At 35.5% G+C, this 26,217-nt stretch overlaps 1 protein-coding gene across 2 annotated transcripts in view; it reads left to right on the top strand.

The window, feature by feature from the left end:
• LOC124368777 (tyrosine-protein phosphatase 69D) overlaps positions 1-26,217 on the top strand; it is a 95,724-nt gene that overhangs the window by 30,050 nt on the left and 39,457 nt on the right. For both annotated transcript variants that reach the window (XM_046826137.1, XM_046826136.1), the window contains exons 9-14: positions 4,782-4,857; positions 10,883-11,004; positions 13,887-14,026; positions 16,919-17,116; positions 21,951-22,085; positions 23,002-23,342. In XM_046826137.1, the coding sequence (XP_046682093.1) occupies positions 4,782-4,857; positions 10,883-11,004; positions 13,887-14,026; positions 16,919-17,116; positions 21,951-22,085; positions 23,002-23,342 (1,012 nt within the window). The remainder of the gene's footprint in view (positions 1-4,781; positions 4,858-10,882; positions 11,005-13,886; positions 14,027-16,918; positions 17,117-21,950; positions 22,086-23,001; positions 23,343-26,217) is intronic.

Genomic DNA, 26,217 nt, shown 5'->3' with positions numbered 1-26,217 from the left:
TATTATAGATATACATTATACAATTCAACAACATTATACTAAGTTGTACATGGCAGATGGAAGTTACAGGATAAATTGTTATTGATCTTGAGAAAGTAAATGGACATTTTAATATATTTTTCACAACTGCAGCTGAGAAAATATTACACCAGACTAACATAAAAAAATAAAAACAAATAATACTCAGGTGAATAATTCATTCCAAAGAGAAGTTCTTACATACTGATGTTACCTGCAATGCAATATGGATTTTAACTGGAAAATCAACCACAGTGCATTTATTGACCTTAATTGAACAGCTAATTAATAACCTGTCAAAAGTGTCTTTCTTGACCTCAGCAAAGCCTTTGAATGCCTGGGATTTGAGGGAAGTGGTTTCAAAGCTATCTTACAGGAAGGGAGAAACTAGTTGAATTAAAACAAGTGTTATGTTCAAGAAAGAGAGACATCCAGCCCGGAGGACGAAACAATGTTGCGTAGAGAAAAGGAATAAAATGAATCAATCAATTATTTGATAATAATTATTTTCTTAAACGCTCAAAGGACCAGTCGGGGTCTCCAGCTTTCAACAACTTTAAAGCAGACAATTTAAGGATAGGAAATTTCATAGAATGTGCCAATTACTCACCAAGAGAAGTTGTCTTTCCCAAGTATCAACACAGGAGAAGTTCCTGGACCAAGCGCACGAGATCTGAGGGAGACGAGACCAGAGAGAAGTGCCAAGGGGGGGGGGGGCTCTAGAGTTCCACACTGATGGATAGTCTATGTTCGTGGGAAAACATACAATTTTGCATGCACAACGGCGTGAATATGCACATAAAGGGTGAACAGGGTATAACAAAATAGGTAAAATAGTAGAGGAGAATGCTTGAGAGGGTGAAATGGGATAGTGAGCAGAGAAGTGAATGTATGCAGAGGGTACAGAAGAGTAATGTATGAGGAGTAGGTCATGTTGACAGAGGGACAATGACCTACCGGTTCAAGAAATACAACCCCACTGGTGCCGAACAGCGCAAGCGGTACGGGCGGTGGTTCGACCGTGATATATTTAGCATTAGTATTAGAGGGACAACAGCTGATCTCTCTCGTTCGCTCATTGATAAAAATTAACACTTTGTACCCTGAACCCGAGTATAGGTCGGGCCGCATCGGCAGCGCGTGCTACCGGCGCCCGAGTATAGCTTGGGTCGTGTTATTTAATTTTATTATTTAGCTCAGTCATCTTATTTTTGGATTCAAACATTTTGATTATGTTCATTGGTTGTCTAAGTTCGTATTTGTTGGTTTTGAGATCCCTGGGTCACGTTTTATTAATGAAATACGTATATTTATCGTCGTACTACAAGCGAGTCTAGACAGCTGATCGTAGGCACCGCGGCTGATCGTCGGTACTGTCAGTTTGCTTTGTACTGTTTCACGTTTTTTGTTGTTGTGAGTCTTAGTGATGTCTTACTAAGTTTTCTACAAATCTTGCCAATAAATACTGAAGCAAATGTTATTATAATGTATTATAAATGTGAATTTAACTGTTTGTAAATAATCAGAACTTTAGTTTTTTACTGAATGAAGTAAAAGCAAATGCAAGCAATGTGAGGTTATCCGTGTGTTTTGTTTTGTATTTTCACTCGCTTTGTTCTTTCTTCTCGACTTTCCGTTGATTTTCTTTTATATTCTTTACTTATTATTTTCGAGTTGAAATAATATGGGTGATGAAATCAAAAGTGATGCAATTCGTGATCTTTTGTTTGACTCCGAGTCGGAAAGTGACGATGATTTTAATACACACCTGGGACCAAATATTTATTTTATGAACGATCTAAACGAAAATGTGCGAGATCATGTATTTGATTCAGACCATTGTGCTTTAAAAATTACCACACTAAGGCGAACTACTTGAACTAACAAGCTATGTAGCAAAATTTTTTTTGTAATTTTTACATAACATTCAATAGTATGTAATAATTTTATTTTGAAAATAAACTTTATATTTGTATACATTTAAAAAAAGTATGTATCTCTATCTTTAAAATGATATATAGTATGAGTTTATAACATAATTACTGTAATAACACAGAATTTTTAAAAGCATCATAAAACCCCCAGGGAGCCACGCCGAAACATGTATTAAGGGCCCAGGGTACAAAGTTTTAATATGCTTAATTAACCCTTTTACTGCCGGCCATTTTTTTATCGTACCAGTCAAAATTGCCAAGGGGGAAAATCGCTGTTGTGCATTCATTTACAAAAAATGCTGTATCTTTTTTATTTTTCATTAGATTTGCATGAATTTTTACTTTATTTACTCGTATTTAAATGCTGTTTTTTAAATAATAAAAAGAAATTTTAATTTGAAACAAACTCATTATTTAATTTTAAAAATTATGTAAATAAAAAATAAATAAAAAAATAAAAATTGTGTTTGGCATCTGATAATTTATTTTTAAAATTATACTAAAATTTTGAGCATGATATCATTATAAACTAGAGCAATTGCTTAGAACATATACCAAATTTGAAGGTGCTACCTTGAAACATAGCTGCACTATGAGGATTTTCCCAAAACTGGTAGGCCTCCTCTAGGCCTACCAGTGGAAGTTGAAGGTAAACTTATCTGTGCCACATCCCCCTCACTATCTAATAACTCCTCATTATCTGATGGTAAGATAGTCAGGATCGTCATCAGTGTCATCCACATCACTTTGATTGTCATCAATAGCCCTAACACTAATATCGGCATATGAATCTGACAAATTCTGAAGGAAATCGTCACTCAGTTCGTCTTGCTCTTGTACACCACCATCGATTAGACTGTTAATTATTGTTCCCTCACTCACAGGAGAGTTAGATGTAACTCTTTTACTCATTTTATCCTTGATCAACAAAAGTAACACTTCAAAAAACTTTCGATAACATTGTAAACAACAACAATGAACGAAGATTTCAGTAATCTAACCCGATCATCTGGTTTTGACAGCTGTCTAGGTAGTTCGTCAATTCTAGTCAAAGACGACGAAAATAGAAATCCAAAGTTCTTCAAATGGCTTCTTTCATTATCCTGTCCTCCTAAACAACCAAAATACCGAATATTTCGGCATTTGAACATAACAGTAGCCAGTAACAATAAAAAAAACAGACGTCCGACATATCGGACGTTGGCGTTTTCGGCAAAAATGCCGACGTCCGATATGTCGGACGTCGGCAGTAAAAGGGTTAAATAAAAATATTACTAAATGTAATTAAAACTAAACAACAAGTACAGAATGTGACTGAAAGAATTGTGAAATCAAAACCACAAATGGTCAAAAGAGGTATCACTCAAGCTTCCGTATAGTGCTTAGTTTTGTTTGTACTATTCACTTCAGACCTTCCAAACTACCTCGGAAATGTATGCTATCCCATCATGTATGCTGATGATACTTTCCTGTTAACTGGCTCTCAGTAACTTCACTGAGCTCTTGGACATTAACACCTACATCACAGTGGGCATGGCACAGCAGTATTGTGATTACAAATTGACATATATTTTAACTAATTTCAGTTTTTTATATCAATATCAAAATCATGTGAATTTCCATATTGTAATTATCTGAAACCTATTCTTTTCTTGATGAAAATGAATATATGTCCCTTTGATAACCCTTTGAGCTCTCTCCAAAAAATGTGTTTCTGTTGTTTCCAAGTCATATTAATTTATTTTCAGTTATTTTGTGCTATAAAAGTATTTCAGTCATTAATAAGTAGTGACAAAATTTTTACTGATGTATTGTTAGTGCAAGAGCGTCCTTGGAAAATCAAATTTTACTGAACAAGAACCCTGAATTAGCAACAACATCCTGTTGTCAACTGATTACCAACAAGTGAATGTTAAGAAGTACCGCAATGTGTGGCAAACAGGAAATGTGACACAAGCAAAAGCATTATTGTGGCATATTAGAGTGTTAAACAAATTATGTGGAATATGAAGTGATTGTTTTACAAAATAATATCTAGCCAGGATCGATGAACGGAAGGCCAACTACTGTGGCATGGCATGCTGCAGTGGTAAGAAATAAAGTTGTAGAAGGAATGATAGAGGCACAAAGAAAAAAATACAATTCGCCCAGACAGTAGCTGGTCAGAATCATGGAACCAACATTTTTGCCATCAGTTCCTTATTTCTTTTCCCAAGATCTGGTGGAACCAAGAATCAATTGTAATAACCATCACATACATTATTGATAACAAAATCTGCTTTTTTTTATAAAAATAGATTTTACAAAAGTCTGTAACTGTTACGTAACTTTCATTGCAATTGTACTCAGAATGTACTTTAGTTGACTTAAAAGAACCTATATCTCTGTTTTGACATTTAAAATTTCTTCATGAAAGCCTTATCCATAAAATGGTGCTTATTTTAATAATATACCTGTAGTTGTTCAATGCAAGACAAGTTGTTTAGTAGAAAGTTCATTTTGTGAAATTTATTATACAAATAATTACATACTGTTATATAATTTACTTTTTACTACTATATCTCTTATCAATTCTACTACATTGTTATCAATTCAAACTATCTAGTTACATTAGTTTTACAAGTATACAGTGGACATATTTGAATTAAAAATTTTGTCTTTACCAGATAAAATATGTGTCATTGTTGTTGATTTTAATTCATAAAATGATTTATGTTAGTCCATTGTTATTGTGAAATTATGTTTTTATTTAGTGTTTTATAGAGGCACTACAATTTTTTATACAAGTCATAGTATTTTGTTGTTAATGAGAGTACATTGTGATTGCAGGGAAGGGCATGCAGTGAATACACATTTCAGTGCGGGAACTGGTCGGAATACATCAATGGCACTACCATGGACGGAGGTTGGTAATGTACTAGTGATTTGAAGCTGCATTTTAACCTGTTCATTAGTAGCGCCGTAGCATCTGCGGCACAGTGAGCTAAGGTATAGCTTAGTAACGACGCAACTGTTGCGGTTTGAACAGTTTTACTGGTTAGTTTCACCGCAATACTTGCGACTCGTAAGGATATTGATTTCTAGACATCTAGCAGCTGTGGTAAGTACTACGGAACATCACTGGCCCATTTAATTCTCAGAGTATCCGCTAGATCGTAGGAGCGTTCAGTTTTGTTTCGTTCTGTAACAAAGCCCTACAAGTGGCTTCGTGGGAACCAGTAGTTTACCTTTTGCCGTGACATTGAAACCGGTGTTTGAGATTATGTTTTTGTTTTTCTCATGTGATTAGTCTGATTTATTACAAACCTAATTAATTTTGTTGCCAATGGCTGGCCGTAGCCATCTAAACGATGATGAAATACGCGAGTTCTTTTTGGATTCGGGTAGTGAAGATGAAGAATTGGATAGTGATCTTTGCCTTTCCTAACAGTGTGAACGCGTCGTGTTAGCCTAGGCGCAGATGTAGGCCTATCTACAGCTGAAAGTGATGTGTCTATTGAACTGGAAGATGATAGCAGTGATAACTATAGTGACAGCGAGGAGGAAGATTATTTTATTGGCCCCCAAAACTTATTTGAATGGCTTAATGCGTCAGACTCCCGTAAGTTTCAACCTAAACTGTTTCACTTTGACGATCAAAACAGCAGTATAAATCCCGACCTTGATCTTTTATACTTGAAAATCCAAAAAATTTAAAAAGTTAAAAAAACTCACTTTTTGAGCCATGCGCACTAAAAAAAACTCACTAATCAACAGGTTAAAAGAATTAGTGCTTGGCTAGGAACAGGTTACTTATCCATCACTTGGTTTTATCAGAGTCCAATAGACATCTCTTGCAGTCAAACCTCTTCTGTAGAGATGTGCTAGTATCATTTCTGACATTCAGTAGTAGTCTTTTAAAATATAATATAGCTTTGTTAGGCACAGTCCAAATTTTCTTGAAAAGTAGGTGTGAACTATGGTTGTTTTCGTAAATTAGAATAGAATAGAATGTCTTTATTGTCTTTTATCAATGTACATTGCAATAGACAATGTCAGTAAAACTAATATTTCATAAGATCAGGCACCATTTAGCAAGTCATTACAGTTAGTAAGTACACTTGTCATTTAAAAAATTTAATATGGGTTTAATTATTGCTATTGTTACACAATAATTTCTTTTGCATATACCAGTAAGACTTTAAAAGATTATATTGTCCCTGTCATAAGAGGCCAGTTTTGTGCTAAGGTTATTCAGTGAGCGTATTAACACGTTCGCTGCTAAAAATTAAGTAATGTATGTTGCTAGAGGCTAATTTTTTTTTTATTAGTATTCACTTACCAATTTAGTTGTTGTGACACGGGTTGGTACAGAAAGGTCATCAAACACCAAAAGAGCCGAATTTCGCCATTTTGAAAACGTGCAGTAGATCTACCGCACACGCTCCTGGGGCCAGTCTCTCTTCGAAGCGCGCACCGTTTTCCTTATTGTTTTTGAAAAACAGACCACTAACGATTGTTTATATAATAATACTGGGAACAAATCACTTAGTATAACTAAAAATATATTGATAAAAAACACTAAAAACTACTATTTACAACCCAACCATCCTCACCCAAGGTACGCTTCATTAGTCATGGAATTGGTCAAAACAATGTGGGACACACAACCCAGGCTGTCCATCACATTCTAAACACTGCCACATCACGTATTTCTTTCTGCCATTTGCATAGCAAACTCTGCACCTCTTTTGTTTACTTCTCTTTCCACAAGCCACTTTTTCTGTAATCCGTGGAGGGTACATGGGGGGACGCGGCGGCGCTTCAGAGGTCGAGGAGGCTCGGGAACGTCCGGGAGTAGCTTGTCAATAACCTCCAGACGGAAGTCGTTACAATGGCATTTTGTTTTCTCCCACTTGATGTGCGAACTTCGTTATAGAGATAGTGTGCATTCACTAACATCATCTGAATTACGTGGACAAAAATCTTTTTATACCACCGCAGTGTTTTCCTTTCGCAAGGATTAATATGACATCATTTGGTCACTGCGGTCCACGCCTTTCATAAAATGGTTGTATTGAACAATTGGTAGTGGTTTTAGTCTCTCCAAACCACCTCGATTAATTGAATTCATCCATGTCATTTTCAATTCAGTGGATATGTAAGAGACAACGCGTTTGTCTTTCCATTTGGCGACAACAACACTTTCGGCGTAGCGGGCGATGGTTTTCACCCTTTTTCAGGGTTGCCGATTTGACTTCAGGAGATACGTATTTTCTGTCCAGCCGAAGAGTTCCAGTGCAATATGTATTCCTACGGAGCAGGCTTGAGGCAAGAGTAAAACTATTATAATAATTATCCATAAATAAACTGTGGCCACAATTGAGTTTCCCTTGCATCAGCTTCAATACAACATTGGCTGCATGCCCCTTACCACCGTAATCATCTAAAACTCCGCAAATACATAAAAAAACGAAGTATTAGGCCATGGGGTCACACAAACTGTACAGTTTGATGCCGTACTTATGGCGTTTCCCTTTTATATATTGCCTAAAGTACAACCGTCCCCTCCATAAAACCATTCCCTCGTCAATGCACAACTTTTTTTTGAGGATAATAAATTGAGTCCATTTTATTGTTGAAGTAGTCAATTAGAAACTGTACTTTTAGAAGCTCCTGTTGTTTGGGTTAGGGTACCTTTCAAAATTAATGCATCGCAAAATAAGCATGAATTTGTCCCTGGCCATGAATTTGGGGAAGCACGTTGAAAACAGCTTACAAGTTTTCCAATAGTCTTGTATTCGGGTAATTGTAATATATTCCCATGTGCAGCAATAGGCCAATAAAACATTTGAGATCCTTCACGGTAATGTCTTTCCATTTATGGATTCGTGAGCCTGGGGTTTGTAGTAGGTCCACAGAATAACTCCAACGCGTATCTATTCGTAGTAGCCACAATGCCCTCCAAAAAAATCACATCCACCAGCAACAAGAAAAAATTGATTGGGGTAATCTCATTAGGCAAAGGGACTAAAAACTTTTCCTCTTTTGTAAACGGTACATCTTTCATACCTATAGTTTGAGGACTCCATTGTGGTGGTCTTACGTCATAGTCTGGGTCTGTTCGACCTCTGACTCATCAGTCTCGTATTGTTCATCGTCGAGGTCCGGAGCATAACCAGGGACACCAGGGTCGTCTTCCATAATCAGAATCACTATTAGCCACAAACTGACGTCTATTCTGGATTCCACTAGTTCCAGGAGGCAAATCCATGTCTATTGTATTATAAGAATAACACTATAACACACAACAAAAACGGTAAAATTTTGAAGTAGTCTAAAAACTAACCACAAAACGCTAACTGAGAACGGCGACCACAAAAACGCGGGAAAAGTATATCCCCACGAGCGGCAAAACGGACAACTATACACGACGAGTGCTGAGAGCACACTGACTGGGTTTCTCTAAACAATGGCGCTGTGCAGTAGATCTACGTCATGCGCGCCTGGCGCGAGGCAGCAGCCCGTGCAGTAGATCTACCGCAACCGCATTGAACGTGTTAAGAACAATTTTCAGGCTAATAGTCATATCTAACTGACTTTCTTGGTTTTTGAAATTGGTGATACTCCCCAGATTCACAAAAATACCATTGTGATCTGAAAAGGGAAAATCTATAATTTTACAGGTAGGATAACCTAAACAAATTCTGTTATTTGTAAAGGCATTGTACAGGCAATTATGTCGTGTAGGTCTGTGATTCAGGTAATAATAATTATATTTTTATTGTCTTAACATTTTTAGAGAGCAAGAGCAGTTTCACTATCGGTTGTTACATCAAATTTGTAGTTTAGATCGCCTTCCATCACTATAGTGTAGTTGCTCCAATTCGTAAAATAATTCAATAAATCTTCTAAAGATTTAATGAAAATTTTGGGATCGCCCAATGTTGAGTGATATATAGACACCACTATGATGCTTAATTCATTTATGAAGTAAGCGGACACTTCAAAATGGAATTCAGAGCAGAAACAAATGATATCACAGGCTCTTGACTAATGAGTTGTGAACAAACGCAAGTGAGCCCCCCCCCAATATGATTATTTGTACTGTATGCACTGGCACAATGATATCCAGATGAATAGGCAAACAATGCTTCCTCACCCCTAAGCCAATGCTCCGTGAGGCAAACCAATTTAGGGTTATTTAAATCGTGTAAAAAAATTTTCCAAAATTGTTATTTTATTATTTTTTATAATTATATTAAGAATATTGAATATTAAGAAAGAATACTTTTAAATTATTCTCATGCTGATATGTATAATTTGGACTGATCATTTAAGATTCTATGTAATGTTTGTTGTGTTTTCCGTTAGTTCTAAAAAACTTGATTCCCCAATGCTGTTATAAAGAAACTCTTGGCTGTCAATTTCCATGTTATCTATGTTAGCGACACTTGTGTCAGTACAATGATTTAAATTTAACTCCTTGTTGATCAAATAACAACTGTTCATTGATCTGTTTTCTATTGAGGAGGAGTCTACTTTAGCACTATTTACTTTATTGGAATATGAAAGAGCACTTATATCACTGGCACAGTTACTCTGCTGTCTTTGGTAATGAAGCTAAACACAGATGCATCATTGGTATTCTCTCGTAAGGCTAAGTGATTGGTGAGGAGCTGTGAAATGTTAGGCCTCTCAAAATGATTTCTAAACACGATTTGCTACACCAGCAGTCATTTGATGAGGACTGTTGAAGTCACTCGAGATGTTGCGAATAAAATCTATTTTTGTTCTATTTTTGTGTAGTTTGATTACATCTGCCATGTGTGCCTCAATTATATTGATAGGGCTGTCAGCTACATATGACAATATTTCTGTTTTTGAGACCATATCACTGCGCCCTTGTTGTAATGGTTCATTCATATTTTTCGTATACTGTACATATGAATGGTGACAGTTAGTTATGGTGGATTTTACTTTCTTGGATCCTTCGATTTAGAAAAATTGGTGCATCCTACTCCCCCCTCCCAATGAAAATTTGATTGTGAGTTTTGAGGAAAAATTGTACAACCAAAGTGTGACAAAAAAGAAAAGTTTGTGATTTTGTATGAAAGATATTTTTATTGAATTGGAAGGACTAAAGAAAAAATATTATTTATCTGACTAACAAAAATATGTTAAAATCATTATTGCATAATAAAGTAAACAATAAAAGTCACTATATATCAACTATTCTTGCTTTCTCTGATTGAAAATTCTCTAGTAATACTAAATTTTATTTCTTTATTTACATTGAAACTAGTAACAGAAATAACAATTTAATTGTTAAATTAATTTAATTGTCTAGTTTGTGACTCTTTTGTGTGAGTGGCCATAGGCTGAAGCCTGGTGGACATATTGGTAAACTAAAGAACTAGTAATTGTAAGTTAAACTCAAATTTTAGTTTATAATTACAAGATAATCTGAAACAGATTTTTGAACTTAATACAACTTGATTATTATCTGTAGATTTCATCAACTTTTAAAAAGAATTGCAAGGAAAGGATTATTTTGTAATTTTTAGTTATAATTGTTTATTATCTCCTAATAGTTTTATACAGTTTTGGTTGTGAGTTCAGGTGAATCTAGGTCTCAAAGTATTTTTTTGAAATTACTGTTATATTTCTTTCCCTTTCTTGTGTAGTATTTGTGATTACATTATACAAATATGCACAGACATAGTCATGCTTATCTTGGTTTTTACTCAGTATATTTGTACAAGTAAATGCAATATAGACTACTGTAATTAGAAATGGAGGAAACATTTCTGCGCTTACATTTCATTGTAACTTAAGATAATTTGAATTAATTTTTTTAAATTATGAATATTTTAAAGTTTTAAAATTAATCCAATGAGAAATATTTAGTTATTGATATTGTGTGTAATAGTAAAATGATTTATTTTCAGTATCAGGCCCACCAGAAAATGTTACTGTCATCTGCAGATATGACAACATAACACGCTCTAGTGTTGTTTTTGTCACCTGGACACCTCCATCGCAACCCAACGGGAAGATTGTGTACTACAATGTACGTATCTTTACTAAATATATTGTGTATCTTTTATTAATAAATCCATTTTTAACTAAACATTCTTTTGATCAGAAGTTTTTCTTTAAATCAAAGTATATATATAATTATATTTTGTATGGTTTAATGACTAAAGAAGCTATATAGATCGATTTTTAAATCATCAAAGTACTCTTGTAAGGTAAAAATATGTAATTCCCAATTTTCGAAAGTTTTAATTTTTATTTTTGGTTGTTATTCAAATCTTTATTGTAAAAAATACAAAATTTAGTAAAGTGGTTCTTCCTCCCCATTGATTACAAGGGGTTACCCAAAAGACTTCAAGTAAATGTTTGTTAAAGCTATATATATACATAAACAGTGTGAGTTAAAATATGGACACACTCCATAGTATGCCATTTTGTTCTGGGTTGAGATAGAAAGCTCCAGTTTCCACGGTTTTTCATCTTTTATCAAGGCCTTTCAAGTGAGGTGCCACTTAATGGGTCATTATATTTAAAAATTTTGAGCCGCCTCCCCAAAATCCCATGGCAAGTTGTAACAGTGACTAAAATGTTCACTTCTATTTCCTAGAAAGGTGTCCTGAATCCAACCCTCCATCTTTATCCATCAAAAACTAAACAGAGCATATCCATACTTTTAACTCACACTGTAAATACAGCATATGTATATAATTTCTTTTACAAAACTGCTTTATCTCCTTAAAAATACTCTCCATTACACAATTAGCCAAATTGATAATTCCAATGATCAAAACATTTTGACTGTTACTTTGTTTCAATAGACCATGACTTATTACCAACAATGATCATCAAGAGGAAGTCTGGATCAGTTTCATTCTGTTCTTTCCTGGATAGTTAATGTTCATAAAGAACGAGTTTTGAATTCAATGGTCAAATCATCATTTTTAAAACGAGACAACCACTCAATACAGTGCGAATGTTGAATTTACCTCCAGTTCACCTTCCTCTTACGTGCAGCATCTGAGATCTGATGCCAAGTCTGCAACAGTATCAGATTTCAGAAAACAGAATCATCTTTTAAAGTTGTTTTCAACATTAAAACTATTATCAGTAGCATTTTTACTAAGTAGTAAGCAACATTTCATAGCTGATTGTTGTTTACTTAAAGTCACCATCGTAAAAACTAAGAGAGAACAAAATAATATTAACAAAAACAATCACCGCAGACAAATAGAATAAGCCAGATCAACAACATGGGTGATATTGACTTGCCAATAACTTTCAGGAGATATACGTACTATACAAGTTTATAAACACACACACACACACACATATATATATATACGAGATAGTATAACATCTCCGAAATTAATGTTCACAGTCACCTAGCGTGGTTGTTGGTGAGGATTTTGTTGTGCAGGAGTTGATACTACTCCTGGAGAGGGGATAGTTGCCATTGTTCACCTGTGAAGAGTGTCTCCAGCTTTTGATGTGTCTCCATATTTACATTCTTAATTTTTTTAGTGGCATTTAGTAAATAGGGGAGCAAACATTAAATTTTGTGTATTCCATCAAAATTCCCTTTATGAGATTCTTCAATTGTTAATTTAAACGTATGGAGATGAGGTGACAAAGAAAAGGCATGTTCATGAACGGCACAAACAAAATAATGGATTAGTGGACTTTGGACCAAAACAGTCTTATTATCTATTGTTTTAATCACATTTGAGGTATGGTTGATTGGCTTTGGGTCCAATAAAATGGTAAGTAAACATGTATATGGTGTCATATTATAGCAAAAAAGAGTAGTTAGAAGCAAGATTCGTATACCAAGACATCTGATTTATTGGCTTTAAGGAATTATTATTTCTACACATTATTAACTAATTCTGTATTTAATCACTCTAATCAACCCTGATTACAAGATATTCATTTCTTGGTATACTAAGAAGCTCTCAGACCAGAGGGTAAGTTTTTAAACAATATGTCCGATGAAGAAATGAAACATAACTATACATTCAAGGAGAAACTACAGCTATTTTAACATCACAGTCCAATACGCTGGACTTTGATAGACTAGTGTATACATCATGATCCTATTTGTTTTATTTCTGACTATTCAGATGCTTTTAAATTACAGAAAACAACTCGGTATTGACTATGCTATTCAGGAAAAATAATTTTGAAGCCTTTGCATTTCATATGTATTGTTAGCAGCATACTGTATCACGTTTGCATGAGTCTGTAAAATAAGCTCAATATGTCCTACATATTTCAAGATAAGACCTACAAATTTTGCATTTACGATATAACTTAAAACAAAATAAAGTAATTTAAAATGAGGTTCATATTTTCTCCTTGTAAATATCGAAATCAAATACAAAGAAATATAAAAAAACTATTTTTAGATGTTGCAATATAAACAAAATTTAAATGTCTCATAGTTAGTGTTTAAGAGCAAATTTAATTTGAAACAAAAATTAAGAGTTTTCATAAAATGCTACTTCGTTTATGGTAATTGATGTGACTTTGTATTCTCAGTGAAATATGCTTTGTTAAATTTTTGCTAATTAAACTAAAAGGATTAATGAAACTGATCAAGGGGATTAGTAGAGATTGATCATATTATTTCCATTAACAAGACTGAGATACTCACTTTGGTGTGGTTACATCAATATTTATAAAGTTATGGTTAACTTAAAGATTAGCAATAAAATCTTGAAAGAATCGTAAGTTACAATTTTCAATTTACTTTTACAACATCTCTAACTTTGTTCATCATATTAGTCTACATGGTATAAGCATAGCTTAGGTAAATGTGTACTATTATTTTAATAGTTATGGTGCATTGCTACAAGATCTCATAACCCAGCAATGTTAACATGAACAGTTGTAGTTAAAGTTGTTGGCTTCTTGCAGGTAGTCCTCCAAGGATCTGCAAGATTCCGTAATGAGAAAGGAGTAGAGGACCATGTGACTTGGGGGCCTAAAGCAAAAAATATAAATGAGATATTGCACTCGGCACGCTTCGATATGGTCCCTCCTAATACCAATTACAGGTAAATCAGTTGTCTATTGAAGGTTACCAGAAGTTTGAGTGCATGTCATTATATGTCATCTAACAACTGGTAGGGGTTGTGGTAAATTAAAACGAATTATCCGGATACAAATAAATACATATCGATAGTTCTAATAGTTGATCAGATTGGACTTCCGTATTAATACCATGACCATTAGAACAGAAACTAGCGTTGACAAGTTTGACCCCCAAGATACAGATTACATTATGGAACAAAAATATTGGTCAATTCATCACCCAAACCAAAATGTTGCTGTTGTTATGTTGTGTTTCAGTGGCATAAGTGCTGAAACACAATTTGTCAGGAGAATAAAAACAAAATTATGCCTCATTATAAACTTTTTCCATGAGAAACAGTTGTAATAATGGATACGTTTATAGTGTACCAGGGCTATCCAGAAAGTAGATTACGTTTTGAAATAAATAAAAATCAAAGTACAAGAAAAAATTGTATCATATACATTTGAAAGTGACACTAAAATACGATTTTTCAACTTAGTCACCATTCAAATTTAGGCACCTTTCATAGTGGGGAACTAGTTTTGAAATTCCATCGTTATAAACTTCTGCTGCTTGAGACTTCAACCAGGTAAGTCACACTCTCCCGCAGTTCCATGTCGTCATCAAAGCACTGCATCGCAATCCAGATATTCATTACTGGAAACAGGTGGTAGTTGCTGGGTGCAAGGTTCGGACTGTTAAAGTAAGTTTGGAAATACCTCTCAATAAAAGCATCCAGGACTTCTCGAGTCTGATTTGCTATGGGTGGTCGGGCGTTGTCTTGCAAATACGAAACTTTCGAACTTAACTTTCCTCTGTGCTTTTTTTGAGTTGCTCTTCGTAACTTTTGCAAGGTTTCACAATGTCTCGCAAAATTTATGGTTGTGCCACGTTCAAAGAAATCAACAAGAACTTCTTTCCTATCCCAAAACACAGTTGCCATAATCCTACGTGCCAATCCTGCATGCATTTCCCTTGGTTTTTGGGGGAGTGTGTGTGTCCCCACTCCATAAACTGAAATTTGGTTTTGCAATTCACATGTTTTACCCGTCTCGTCTCCTGTAATGATTCGATTGAGAAGCTGGTCATCATCTTTTTTGTAAGTGTCCTAAAATGTCAATGAAGGACGTAACAATTTTGTGTTACAAACTCCTTGAGGTTTGATGAAACCTAAGTGAGAGATTAGTTTTTTTAATTGGCGGTCTTCTTAAATCTTCTCATCAACTTTACAGAGACAATTTCATCAGTCACAATGCTTGGTCACCCGCTTTGTTCATCATCATGCACATTAATTTGTAAACCTAAAATCACCACCAATGCACTCCAACCTTCAGCAATCACATTTTCCCATAAACTTCACAGAGTTGGCGATAAATCTGAATTGGTTTATTGTGATTAGCCAACAAAAACCGTATTACTGACTGCACTTTACAACTCATGGGATTTTAATTAGGTTACACATTTTATACTGCTATTGTAAAACAACAAGGAGCGACAGTACCTCTCACTGGCACAGCTGGATAGCCACTGAATGGAGCAAAAGTCCTATCGTTAAAATGACCACAAATGCCCTTAGCAGCTACAGAGCAAAACGTAATCTACTTTCTGGATAGCCCTCGTATATATCATTCATAGAGTCATTATATCATTTGGTTAACTTTTTCTAGACTGATTGAATTCAAAATCTGAACACTTTTTTGATCTTTACATCACAGCAGTTGTGCCATTTCGTGTTTGGGGTGACAAATTGTGTATTACAATTCAAAACATTAGTTCAGGATTTTTTCTTGAATAATAGCTATGGCTTTTTCTAAGGATGAGCTGATACAAAAGAATTTCTATTCCAATTCCGATACCAAAATTGAGGTCTTTATTCTGAATTCAATCATATTCCCGTTTTATTTGTAACTAATATTATAATACACTAGATGATTTTGTTTTGTTATCATCCAAGCAAATAAAAACCTTAATGGGTTGGAGTGGCCAGCCATTAAGGTATACAACATATACATATACAATACATATACAAACATATAACAACAAGTATTTGGAGCACATCATTAAGAAAGTATATTCTGGAATATATGCAGTAAATACATGAACATACATATGTTACTTGTCTATTTTTAATATGGTTTTTTTTTCCAATGTGCAATCTCATGTTGTGTATGTAATAAGATACATGAAAATAATTATAGAAAAACCACGAATATAGATAAAACAAACTGTAGTTTGGTTATCTGTCTGTTTTTATACAGAAAGTATGATAATAACACATTTTAGTGATTGGTAATTTGTGTATGAGACATAATTCTTTATTGTCATTATCTTAGAGAACAGTAATCATGTCAAATATTAGATTTTGTTTTGATTTAACTAACAATTAGTTAGAATTATAGAATTCTTTCTCCGTGTTGAAGGGTGTCTCCTGTAGCCATTCATTCAGTGCTTTCTTGAAGGTCGGCTGTTGCTAAAAGTTGTTCGGCAGCTTGTTAAAGTACAGGGCTCGTTTGTATGAAGGCTTCCTTGGTGGTATGGCGGATTGAACTTTATGGCATTTCTTGTTTTGTGTTTGTGTACACTGTTATTCCTATGTTGTCCAGAGTTGACTGCTGGAAGGATCACATCTTGAATTTATGTAAAACAGTTGTTATATTTTTATGAAATACCTTTAATGTTGCTCCCGTTGTAATAGCCGAGGCATATTTAAATAGTATGTTGTTTTGTTCCAACAAAATTCCAAGTGGATTAGGACACTGAAGGGATGTGAAAACATTGCCAACTAACTTCCAAGTCTCAGCTTATTAATTACTATTGGTTGATCATATCTGTACTTATTACACCAGGGCAGTGACATTTTGTGTTGTTGCAGTGTGAAGGTGGCAGGGGTGACCAGGATCAGGGGTGGAGGGCTAGAGGCGGTGCAGCACTGTCATATGCCCCCCACCACCCCTGATCGTGAGAAGCTCCGCAGCATCAACTGGGGCAAGGTGGAGGAACACGGTCGCTGGCTGCTCAAACTGTTCATGCCTAGAGTCTCTGAGAGGAACGGCCGTATCTGCTGCTTCAGGTAATCCTTCTCCTCCACTCACTTGAGAGATTACAATAAAGTAAATGAAATCTTGGTATAGTACAAAATAAAAGCAACAAAACAAATAACATTTTTGTTTGTGAACTTTAACACCACCAATAAATCATAATCACAATATACGAGCCTCAAATTAAATCATTTGCCATACGGTATGTTTTTAGTATGTTGTAATTATAATTCATTTCCATAGTAATCACTGATGATAAATAACACAGTTCTTATCTAAAAACTCAAAAAAAATTAGAATATATTCTTGTTACGGTTTCGTCAGATGTAACTACACTACATAATAAATTTTAAAAATCACTATTTACACTTTATTTTTGTTGTTGACTATAATGTGTTAAAATACTGTTTACAAATGTTCACACCAAAACTCCTATTAATAGCCTTCAAATAACGTGTCACATATAATAATATTATTATTTTTTATTGGATTTGGACATGGTCACTCTTTAAATCTGATTAAATCCCATAATTAAGGAGTAAAAAAGTAATAGGAAAGGAATTAAATATATCTTCTTACCAAAATATTTGCTCAAGGAGCTTTAAAACTATATATTACAATACACATGTTTCAGTTAGAATATTTTGAAAAATCAATATCCAACCCTCAAAAATGTTCCTTTTGGGACTTTCCACTCACTGCAAAAAAGTTTCTATATGGTTCTCCTTAGTATGGGGAATTTCATTTTACTCAATTAACATACTGATGGGCCAAGATGGTAGTGGTAGGGGAACATCATAATGCATCAGATTAAGATGTTCTTGGTGTACAATGACCTTATTTCATCTCTACTAGATTGTTTGAATTGTTTTCAGACTGAAGGTCAGTTGACGACATTAACATAAGCATCAATGATCTACCTGTAATTTCAATTGGACTAACCTCTCTTACATTCCTAAAGCAGATCACACTGTGTATCTCACACTGGGCAGTTGTGATATTATCACTCCTTTTATAACCTCAAAACTGAACACACCGTGAAATAAATGAGAAAGGAATTTTAATAATGATCCTGTTGAAGTAAGATCTACTGTAAATTTTGATTGACTAAAGAATTTTACGTTCTAAAATTGTTGTACCATTATGAAATACCTGCAACTGAATAGTAAATGTTCGCAACAGATCGCTGTTGGCATCATATTGGTGTAGACAAGTTTAATGTAATTGATAGGATAGGATTGTGCAATGATGGAGGAACCATGTGACACATAAAATCAAATATTCTGTACTTCATGGATAATCTAAGTTACGTAGATCCCAACTTGAGTTTTGCTAACATTTTTGGAAATCAAATAGCCTCCTCAAGTAGTATGGATCCGTTTTGTACAGAGTATTTTTAATGTCTGTTGTGTACAAAACAACCTTAATTTTAGCTAGTCCATTAAAATTTATGGTTCTTGGAACTAACTCATGTGAAAAAACTGAAACCATGAATTGCCAATGACATATTGGTTCTCCTCAGTCCTGGTTATTATGTCATGATAAGTACTGATACAACAAAACAACAGACCTTTCAACAGGAGTAGGTTGATGGCTACTCCTTAGCTAGTAATGACATACAGTGCTGGTCACCTGACCTGAGAAGACATTTTAGTAAATGCTACTACTGAGCTGACACAGAAGTAGTAATGACCTACAGTGCTGGTCACCTGACCTAAGAAGACATTTTGGTAAATGCTACTACTGAGCTGACACAGAAGTAGTAATGACATACAGTGCTGGTCACCCGATCTGAGAAGACATTTTGGTAAATGCTACTACTGAGTTGACACAGAAGTAGTAATGACCTACAGTGCTGGTCACCTGACCTGAGAAGACATTTTGGTAAATGCTACTACTGAGCTGACACAGAAGTAGTAATGACCTACAGTGCTGGTCACCTGACCTAAGAAGACATTTTGGTAAATGCTACTACTGAGCTGACACAGAAGTAGTAATGACCTACAGTGCTGGTCACCTGACCTAAGAAGACATTTTGGTAAATGCTACTACTGAGTTGACACAGAAGTAGTAATGACCTACAGTGCTGGTCACCTGACCTAAGAAGACATTTTGGTAAATGCTACTACTGAGCTGACACAGAAGTAGTAATGACATACAGTGCTGGTCACCTGACCTGAGAAGACATTTTGGTAAATGCTACTACTGAGTTGACACAGAAGTAGTAATGACATACAGTGCTGGTCACCCGATCTGAGAAGACATTTTGGTAAATGCTACTACTGAGTTGACACAGAAGTAGTAATGACCTACAGTGCTGGTCACCTGACCTAAGAAGACATTTTGGTAAATGCTACTACTGAGCTGACACAGAAGTAGTAATGACATACAGTGCTGGTCACCCGATCTGAGAAGACATTTTGGTAAATGCTACTACTGAGTTGACACAGAAGTAGTAATGACCTACAGTGCTGGTCACCTGACCTGAGAAGACATTTTGGTAAATGCTACTACTGAGTTGACACAGAAGTAGTAATGACCTACAGTGCTGGTCACCCGACCTGAGAAGACATTTTGGTAAATGCTACTACTGAGCTGACACAGAAGTAGTAATGACCAACAGTGCTGGTCACCTGACCTGAGAAGACATTTTGGTAAATGCTACTACTGAGCTGACACAGAAGTAGTAATGACCAACAGTGCTGGTCACCCGACCTGAGAAGACATTTTGGTAAATGCTACTACTGAGCTGACACAGAAGTAGTAATGACCAACAGTGCTGGTCACCCGACCTGAGAAGACATTTTGGTAAATGCTACTACTGAGCTGACACAGAAGTAGTAATGACCAACAGTGCTGGTCACCCGACCTGAGAAGACATTTTGGTAAATGCTACTACTGAGCTGACACAGAAGTAGTAATGACCAACAGTGCTGGTCACCCGACCTGAGAAGACATTTTGGTAAATGCTACTACTGAGTTGACACAGAAGTAGTAATGACCAACAGTGCTGGTCACCCGACCTGAGAAGACATTTTGGTAAATGCTACTACTGAGCTGACACAGAAGTAGTAATGACCTACAGTGCTGGTCACCTGACCTGAGAAGACATTTTGGTAAATGCTACTACTGAGTTGACACAGAAGTAGTAATGACCTACAGTGCTGGTCACCTGACCTGAGAAGACATTTTGGTAAATGCTACTACTGAGTTGACACAGAAGTAGTAATGACCTACAGTGCTGGTCACCTGACCTGAGAAGACATTTTGGTAAATGCTACTACTGAGTTGACACAGAAGTAGTAATGACCTACAGTGCTGGTCACCTGACCTGAGAAGACATTTTGGTAAATGCTACTACTGAGCTGACACAGAAGTAGTAATGACATACAGTGCTGGTCACCCGACCTGAGAAGTTTAACCAATTTTACATTTTACAAATTTGAATGTTATTACTGTACACATTTTACAGATACACATCAAGTGATTTTGCACTTTATGTTCAAATTAAACATATTATGAAGATGGACACAAATCACAACTATGATTCAACAAGCACAACATCTGTAAATCATAAGGCGATTGTATACACAAAAATGTCTTCTAGTGCTGGGTCGAGATATTTTATGTGCTAACAGATATACAAATTATTAGCGACACGAATAACATAGAAACATTCTACAAAAGAGTACCATATACTAATAATGATTATGTTATAAATTTATGTTAATTTTAAATGCTACTGTAAATATAATAAATTGGCTCATAGTGCCATTCAGTGTTACCACACGACGAGAATTACCACTGTTCTGATTCTGACACATAACTGTTTTCTTATTAAAAGGAAATTAATTATATTGCACTAAAAATATTGTTTTGTGGATTAGCCTCTCCTCTTACTTATGCCAAAGGCGCAGCGTAGCAGGTACAACGGTTATTGCAATGTAACCAGATCAAGCAATGTCGAGCGTGGCTGCTACTTGGATGGGTGACCACTGAGCGATCCTGTCCTTGCAAGCAGCCCGCCTTCTGGTGGTGGTTCGGAAGTCACCTTTAACCTCCGGCTGGCGCGGATTTGAGCCTTGACTGGCACCCTGTTTTGAAGCTTCGTGCAGAGTTTTTAATTTTTTATCCTGTACAATTAATTATTGGAAAAAACACAAAAGTGTTATACATCAAATTACTCTGCAGAATATGTTGTACAATATAATTATAATTATAATTTGACTTGCCTAAATAATAGTGGATGTTTGATGGTCAGAACTCAAAACTTTTTTTTTTCAAAAAACACTTTTTTATATTAAGTTATTAAAAAAAAACTCAAAATTAATTTTATTTAAAAATCTAAAGTATGCATAATGTTCACTTACTCATGCACAAAAAGAAAATACATAGTTATAAACACTTTTATTTACAAATGAAATTACAATTGAAAAAAACAAGACTATATACAAGCACTAACAGTTGCCGAGTCGCGTCACGCGGAAGTAGTCGGGAGCTTTTAGCGGCCAGTAAAATAACAAATATTCATATATATATATAAAAGTGAATACATTATTAGTAGGCTTGGGATCTTGTGATTAAAGTGATATAACTTTTATGCGATTCGAGCGGTAATTATCAGAACTATGACGTAATTAGTAGACGATGTTTAATGAGTCGTATATTACGACTCTGCCAGTTCACGGCGGGAAAAAATGAGTCGTAATTTACAACGTTGCCAGCCGGAGGGTTAAGAAGTTGGCCCCCAGGCTAAGTGTTAGAGAGGGCTTCTAAGCCTTAACTTTGCCTGTTAAAAGAAGACTACTTTACTTTACTTTTTACTTACTCGGTCACTCGTTGATGTGAAAGATATGATGATTCCAGGGTATTTGTGACGAAGCTAGAGCAGCACCAGAGTGTAGCAGACCTCCCACCCCCTCAGGACTCCCACATATACAGCTATCAGGAGGTTCATTACAACAAACGAGGAGGCACCTACCTAGCGGACATGTTCGAGAGGTATGTCACTGTTATGTATGGCTTTACACTTAGTACAAATAAATTTCCCCAATATTCATTTACTTATTCATTTTTTTGTTCATTTATATTTCATGGCTTTATTTAACCCCTTTCACGCCACGGTTCAAATATCAGATTTTGATGCTTTACTTTTTTTGCATTTCCGGCCATCAAATGCTTTGCAGTTATATGAAACAATTTAGTATTAAGCATGCTACACATACTTTACTGATCATTGAATTGTGTTTGAGCAAAAATTATCAGCATTTGTATTGTTGGAAGTTTATAAGCCTGTACATTTAAGTTTTTACAATCAGCACAGTGTCACCTACACATTTCTAAATATTTTACATGTGTATTAGAAAACAAACTGATAATGAAGGGGGTTCATATTTTTCTTACGCGCGTGAATCAAATTCGTAAGATAAAATTATAGATTTTATAAAAAAATTACGTGAATTCTGGGTAATTTAAATGAAACTTTACATTTTACAACTTTACACTGGATAAAAAATGTCTTGGTTATTTTAGGTAGTTATAATATGGTAGTATCAAAAGGAATAACCTATAGTTTACAGACTAGTTTACTCCACTCAGTGAAACAATTCACTCTTTTGCTTAACTGTTTGGGGGTTGGAACCATTCAATAACAACAGCCACATGAAAATGGGTTAAATTATTGTTGTTCTTTCTATTTTTTATAGCTAAACCCACTAAGTTAAATTGTTTTACATGTAAAGCTATATCTGTAAGAGGTAAAAGGAGGAAGTTTGGTCTAAATTAATTTCATAATTAGCTTTGACAAACACTTATCACCTTGCGTTATCATTCAAGCCGTGCTAATGTTTTATAGTCAATTTGTTGATTGAGGTCTGTGTGGAAGCAAAATTGTTCAAGTATCACTTGGTTTTTGCAGCGACGCCTTGAGCAGTGATATATTCTTAGGGGACGGGCACACTATTGTCTCCCCCACCAACCACTCAGCCTGTCAGCAATGTGTAGGTTTACGGCCGCGCCCACCCACAGTGGCCTCACCCCTGCCTCCCACCACAGCCCTGCCTGCACCTGCAGCCCCCACCACCCCCGAGCAGCCCACCACAGCGCCAGTGTTAGCAGACATTCCCTCACTGTACTCCGCCTCACTGAGAGAGCGGAGGTCTCCCACCACCGCCACTCCCTTGCCAGATTATGACACTCAACTATACGACGGTCAGCTGGACACTAACAGCAACTACACCGGCTTTGTCGAGGTCATCGGTAAGTTGACAGTTCAGTGAGAACTGACATTTTGTATACGCTGAGTTAATAACCAGCTACAGTTTCAATGTGTTCCACTCTCTAGCCATATTGTGTAACATTTTATAGTCATCTGGCTGAATTGTGTGCTTTTTGTTATTATTAAAATTCTTTTATTTTATTGAGTAAACGCATGAATAACATCTAATTAACAAATTGACGACTAAGCTAACAAATTACACACATGCACTTGTGCGTGCAGACCACACAATAAGAATACATTTATTGCCATAAAGCTTACACAAGCATCGACACAAGTCATGAATAAAATATAAAAACTAGCAGAAGTGCAGAAAAGGCATATTTAGTACCCAAAATATGAAACTGCCAAAACAGTCACGCCACAATTTAAATATTATTTTAAAATTTAAATAAATAAAAAATTAAAACAGGTATATACTGTGTTAAGTAAAACACAGGCTCAAAAATTACAATAACAGAATTATATAACATTGATAAATTTTCTAATATAGTCTGTATAAATACTAAAAAAAGGCATTAACATTTAAAATCTAATCATTAAACTAAATAGGTGTCTTTTATATATATATATATATATCTTATAGTGTTTGTTTTCCCTCATTGAGTATGTTTTGAGGACTCTGAAATATTTGTTTTGAGGTTGAGAGCCATTGGATTAATTCTTTGGTTTTGTACTTAGGATATTCTCTTTTTTGTGGAATGGAGTAGTGTGTTGTGCAGTAAGTTGATGACACGACTCTCTGTTTCATTAGCAAATCAAATTGATTCTGGAACAGCCTACTTTTGGTGAGATCAACAACTACATCCAACATTTCAAAAGCCTCAATCTTAAAACAAATTCTGCAAAATCCAATTTTTAAATTTTGCTTTGCAATCAGTAGGCAGACATGACGAGCAAGCTGTTATGTTGGTTGGCACCATGCTGGAAGAAGTCTACTGCTTGAAATTCCTGGGAATATACTACTAGATCAAGGGTTGACTTGGAATAATCATATCAATCACGGTTGCTCCAAATTGGCCTCAGGCCAATTGTTTTGAGGTCTACCCAATACTGCCCTAAACAGGTCTGACGATGGTGTATTATGGCTTAATTTACCCCCATTTCACTTACGGGCTGGTGTTGTGTGGAGCTTGTGCAAACAATCAATGTATGAGAGTATTCAAGCTGCAAAAGCAAGCAATCCGCATTATTGCTCTGTTTAAATTTAGAGAGTCGTGCAAGGAAGCCTTCATATATTTGCAACTGTTGACGCTGCCCAGTCTCTACATCTTGGAAACAACTCTGTTTTGTATGTCTAAATGTGCCATGACGAATGGCCGAGACATACATGTGTACTGTATGAGACTAGAGGCATATATAACTTCCGAACTGGTAGACACAGAACGGTGGTTTATGAACGCTTGCCGTCAGTGGCAAGTGTTTATTTCGTTAACAAATTACCAGATTCAATAAAAAATGCTCCAACGTGTTAAAAACTTGTTTAAAACGCTTTTGAGTGTCACAAACATCTTATAATGTTGACAAGTTTTTAGCATATGACTGGGAGATCACCAATTAAAAAGACTGACGGATTCTATCACAAGAAGTGGAAATAATTATTAATCCTCGAAGTGTGAATGAATGTATTAATGTAAGTTTATAAATTGTATGTTTGAATGAGATTTCTTGTGGTGTGTATGACAAAATTTTAGTAAGTAAAAAGTAAAAAATTGAGTTTTGCGATGCGTTGTAAAATGTTCCGGCAATAAAAATCTAATCTAAAATGAATTGATTTGTGTTCTGGAGACTTTCTGTTTTCCAATAAGAATACACAAACTAGAAAGTTTCATTTGGATGTTCAGTACATAACTTGCTATATTGTCAGAGAGTGCTGCTCACATGATGAAGAAGGGTACAGGAGCAGTTGTCTGACAATGAAGGCGCAATATAGTCTTTAAAAGAGATACTGATTTGTATGTAATGTATTCTATGCTGCTAAGTTGGCCAAGTATCGTGACAATAAATTACAAAGTTAATCTTTGTCTCACAAGTTCAGTGTTGAAGCAAATAATGTCATTTGTCTTACTCTGCCATGTGACCTCGAGAGCTGTAAGAGATATGTGATCCATCCTTTTCCCACACATAGAGTAGATGATTTAACATCTTCACTGCGACATGAGTCATGAATTCATTATTGATAACTTGGAGGGAAAAAACATGGTCACTGGCATTATGCTCGATTTCAGCAAAGCTTTTGACTGCCTAGGGCATGACCTGATCCTTTACAAACTTGAAAAACTTGAAAATTACATAACAAGTAAGCTAATATATCCTAGCTTTGGTTTTACACTATCATGTTGTAACGACCTGCTGGGGTATCCGTGATTTAGGAACGATAACACGCGAGCAAGGTTCCGGGTGGCAGGGATGATGTCTGAATCATAGTCTAAATAAAGCAGCTCGGGCGAAGCGATTACAACATCCGCGCCATTGTCTAGACTAAACCCGCCAATATGTACGTCTGCGTCGTTTAGTTGTGTCACTAACCTCAAAAGTATTATAATAACAACTTAGGAAAACACCCAATCAGAAGCGCTAAAAAGCAGAGAGTAAACTCATATGAATGATTTTTCAACTTCAACATACAACTGCGATCTGTAGAATATTTATAAAACTTTTGAAAACTCTAAACGTAGACCGTTGTTAAACACTCTTATTAGACAAGTGAAGACGATCGCCCGATCTATCAGACATTAAAAGAACTATTTGGAGGGAAATTTAAAAGCAGACCGCTTTTGCGACCTGAGCTCGTCATCATGCCGTTAGGCCCGGCCGCCGCGTGACGAGCCCAGCTTGTCAGTGATCCGCAATGGG

The sequence above is a fragment of the Homalodisca vitripennis genome, chromosome X, assembly GCF_021130785.1.
Source record: "Homalodisca vitripennis isolate AUS2020 chromosome X, UT_GWSS_2.1, whole genome shotgun sequence".
NCBI classification, from domain to species: domain Eukaryota; kingdom Metazoa; phylum Arthropoda; class Insecta; order Hemiptera; family Cicadellidae; genus Homalodisca; species Homalodisca vitripennis.
This window is presented reverse-complemented; position numbering and strand designations above follow the sequence as displayed.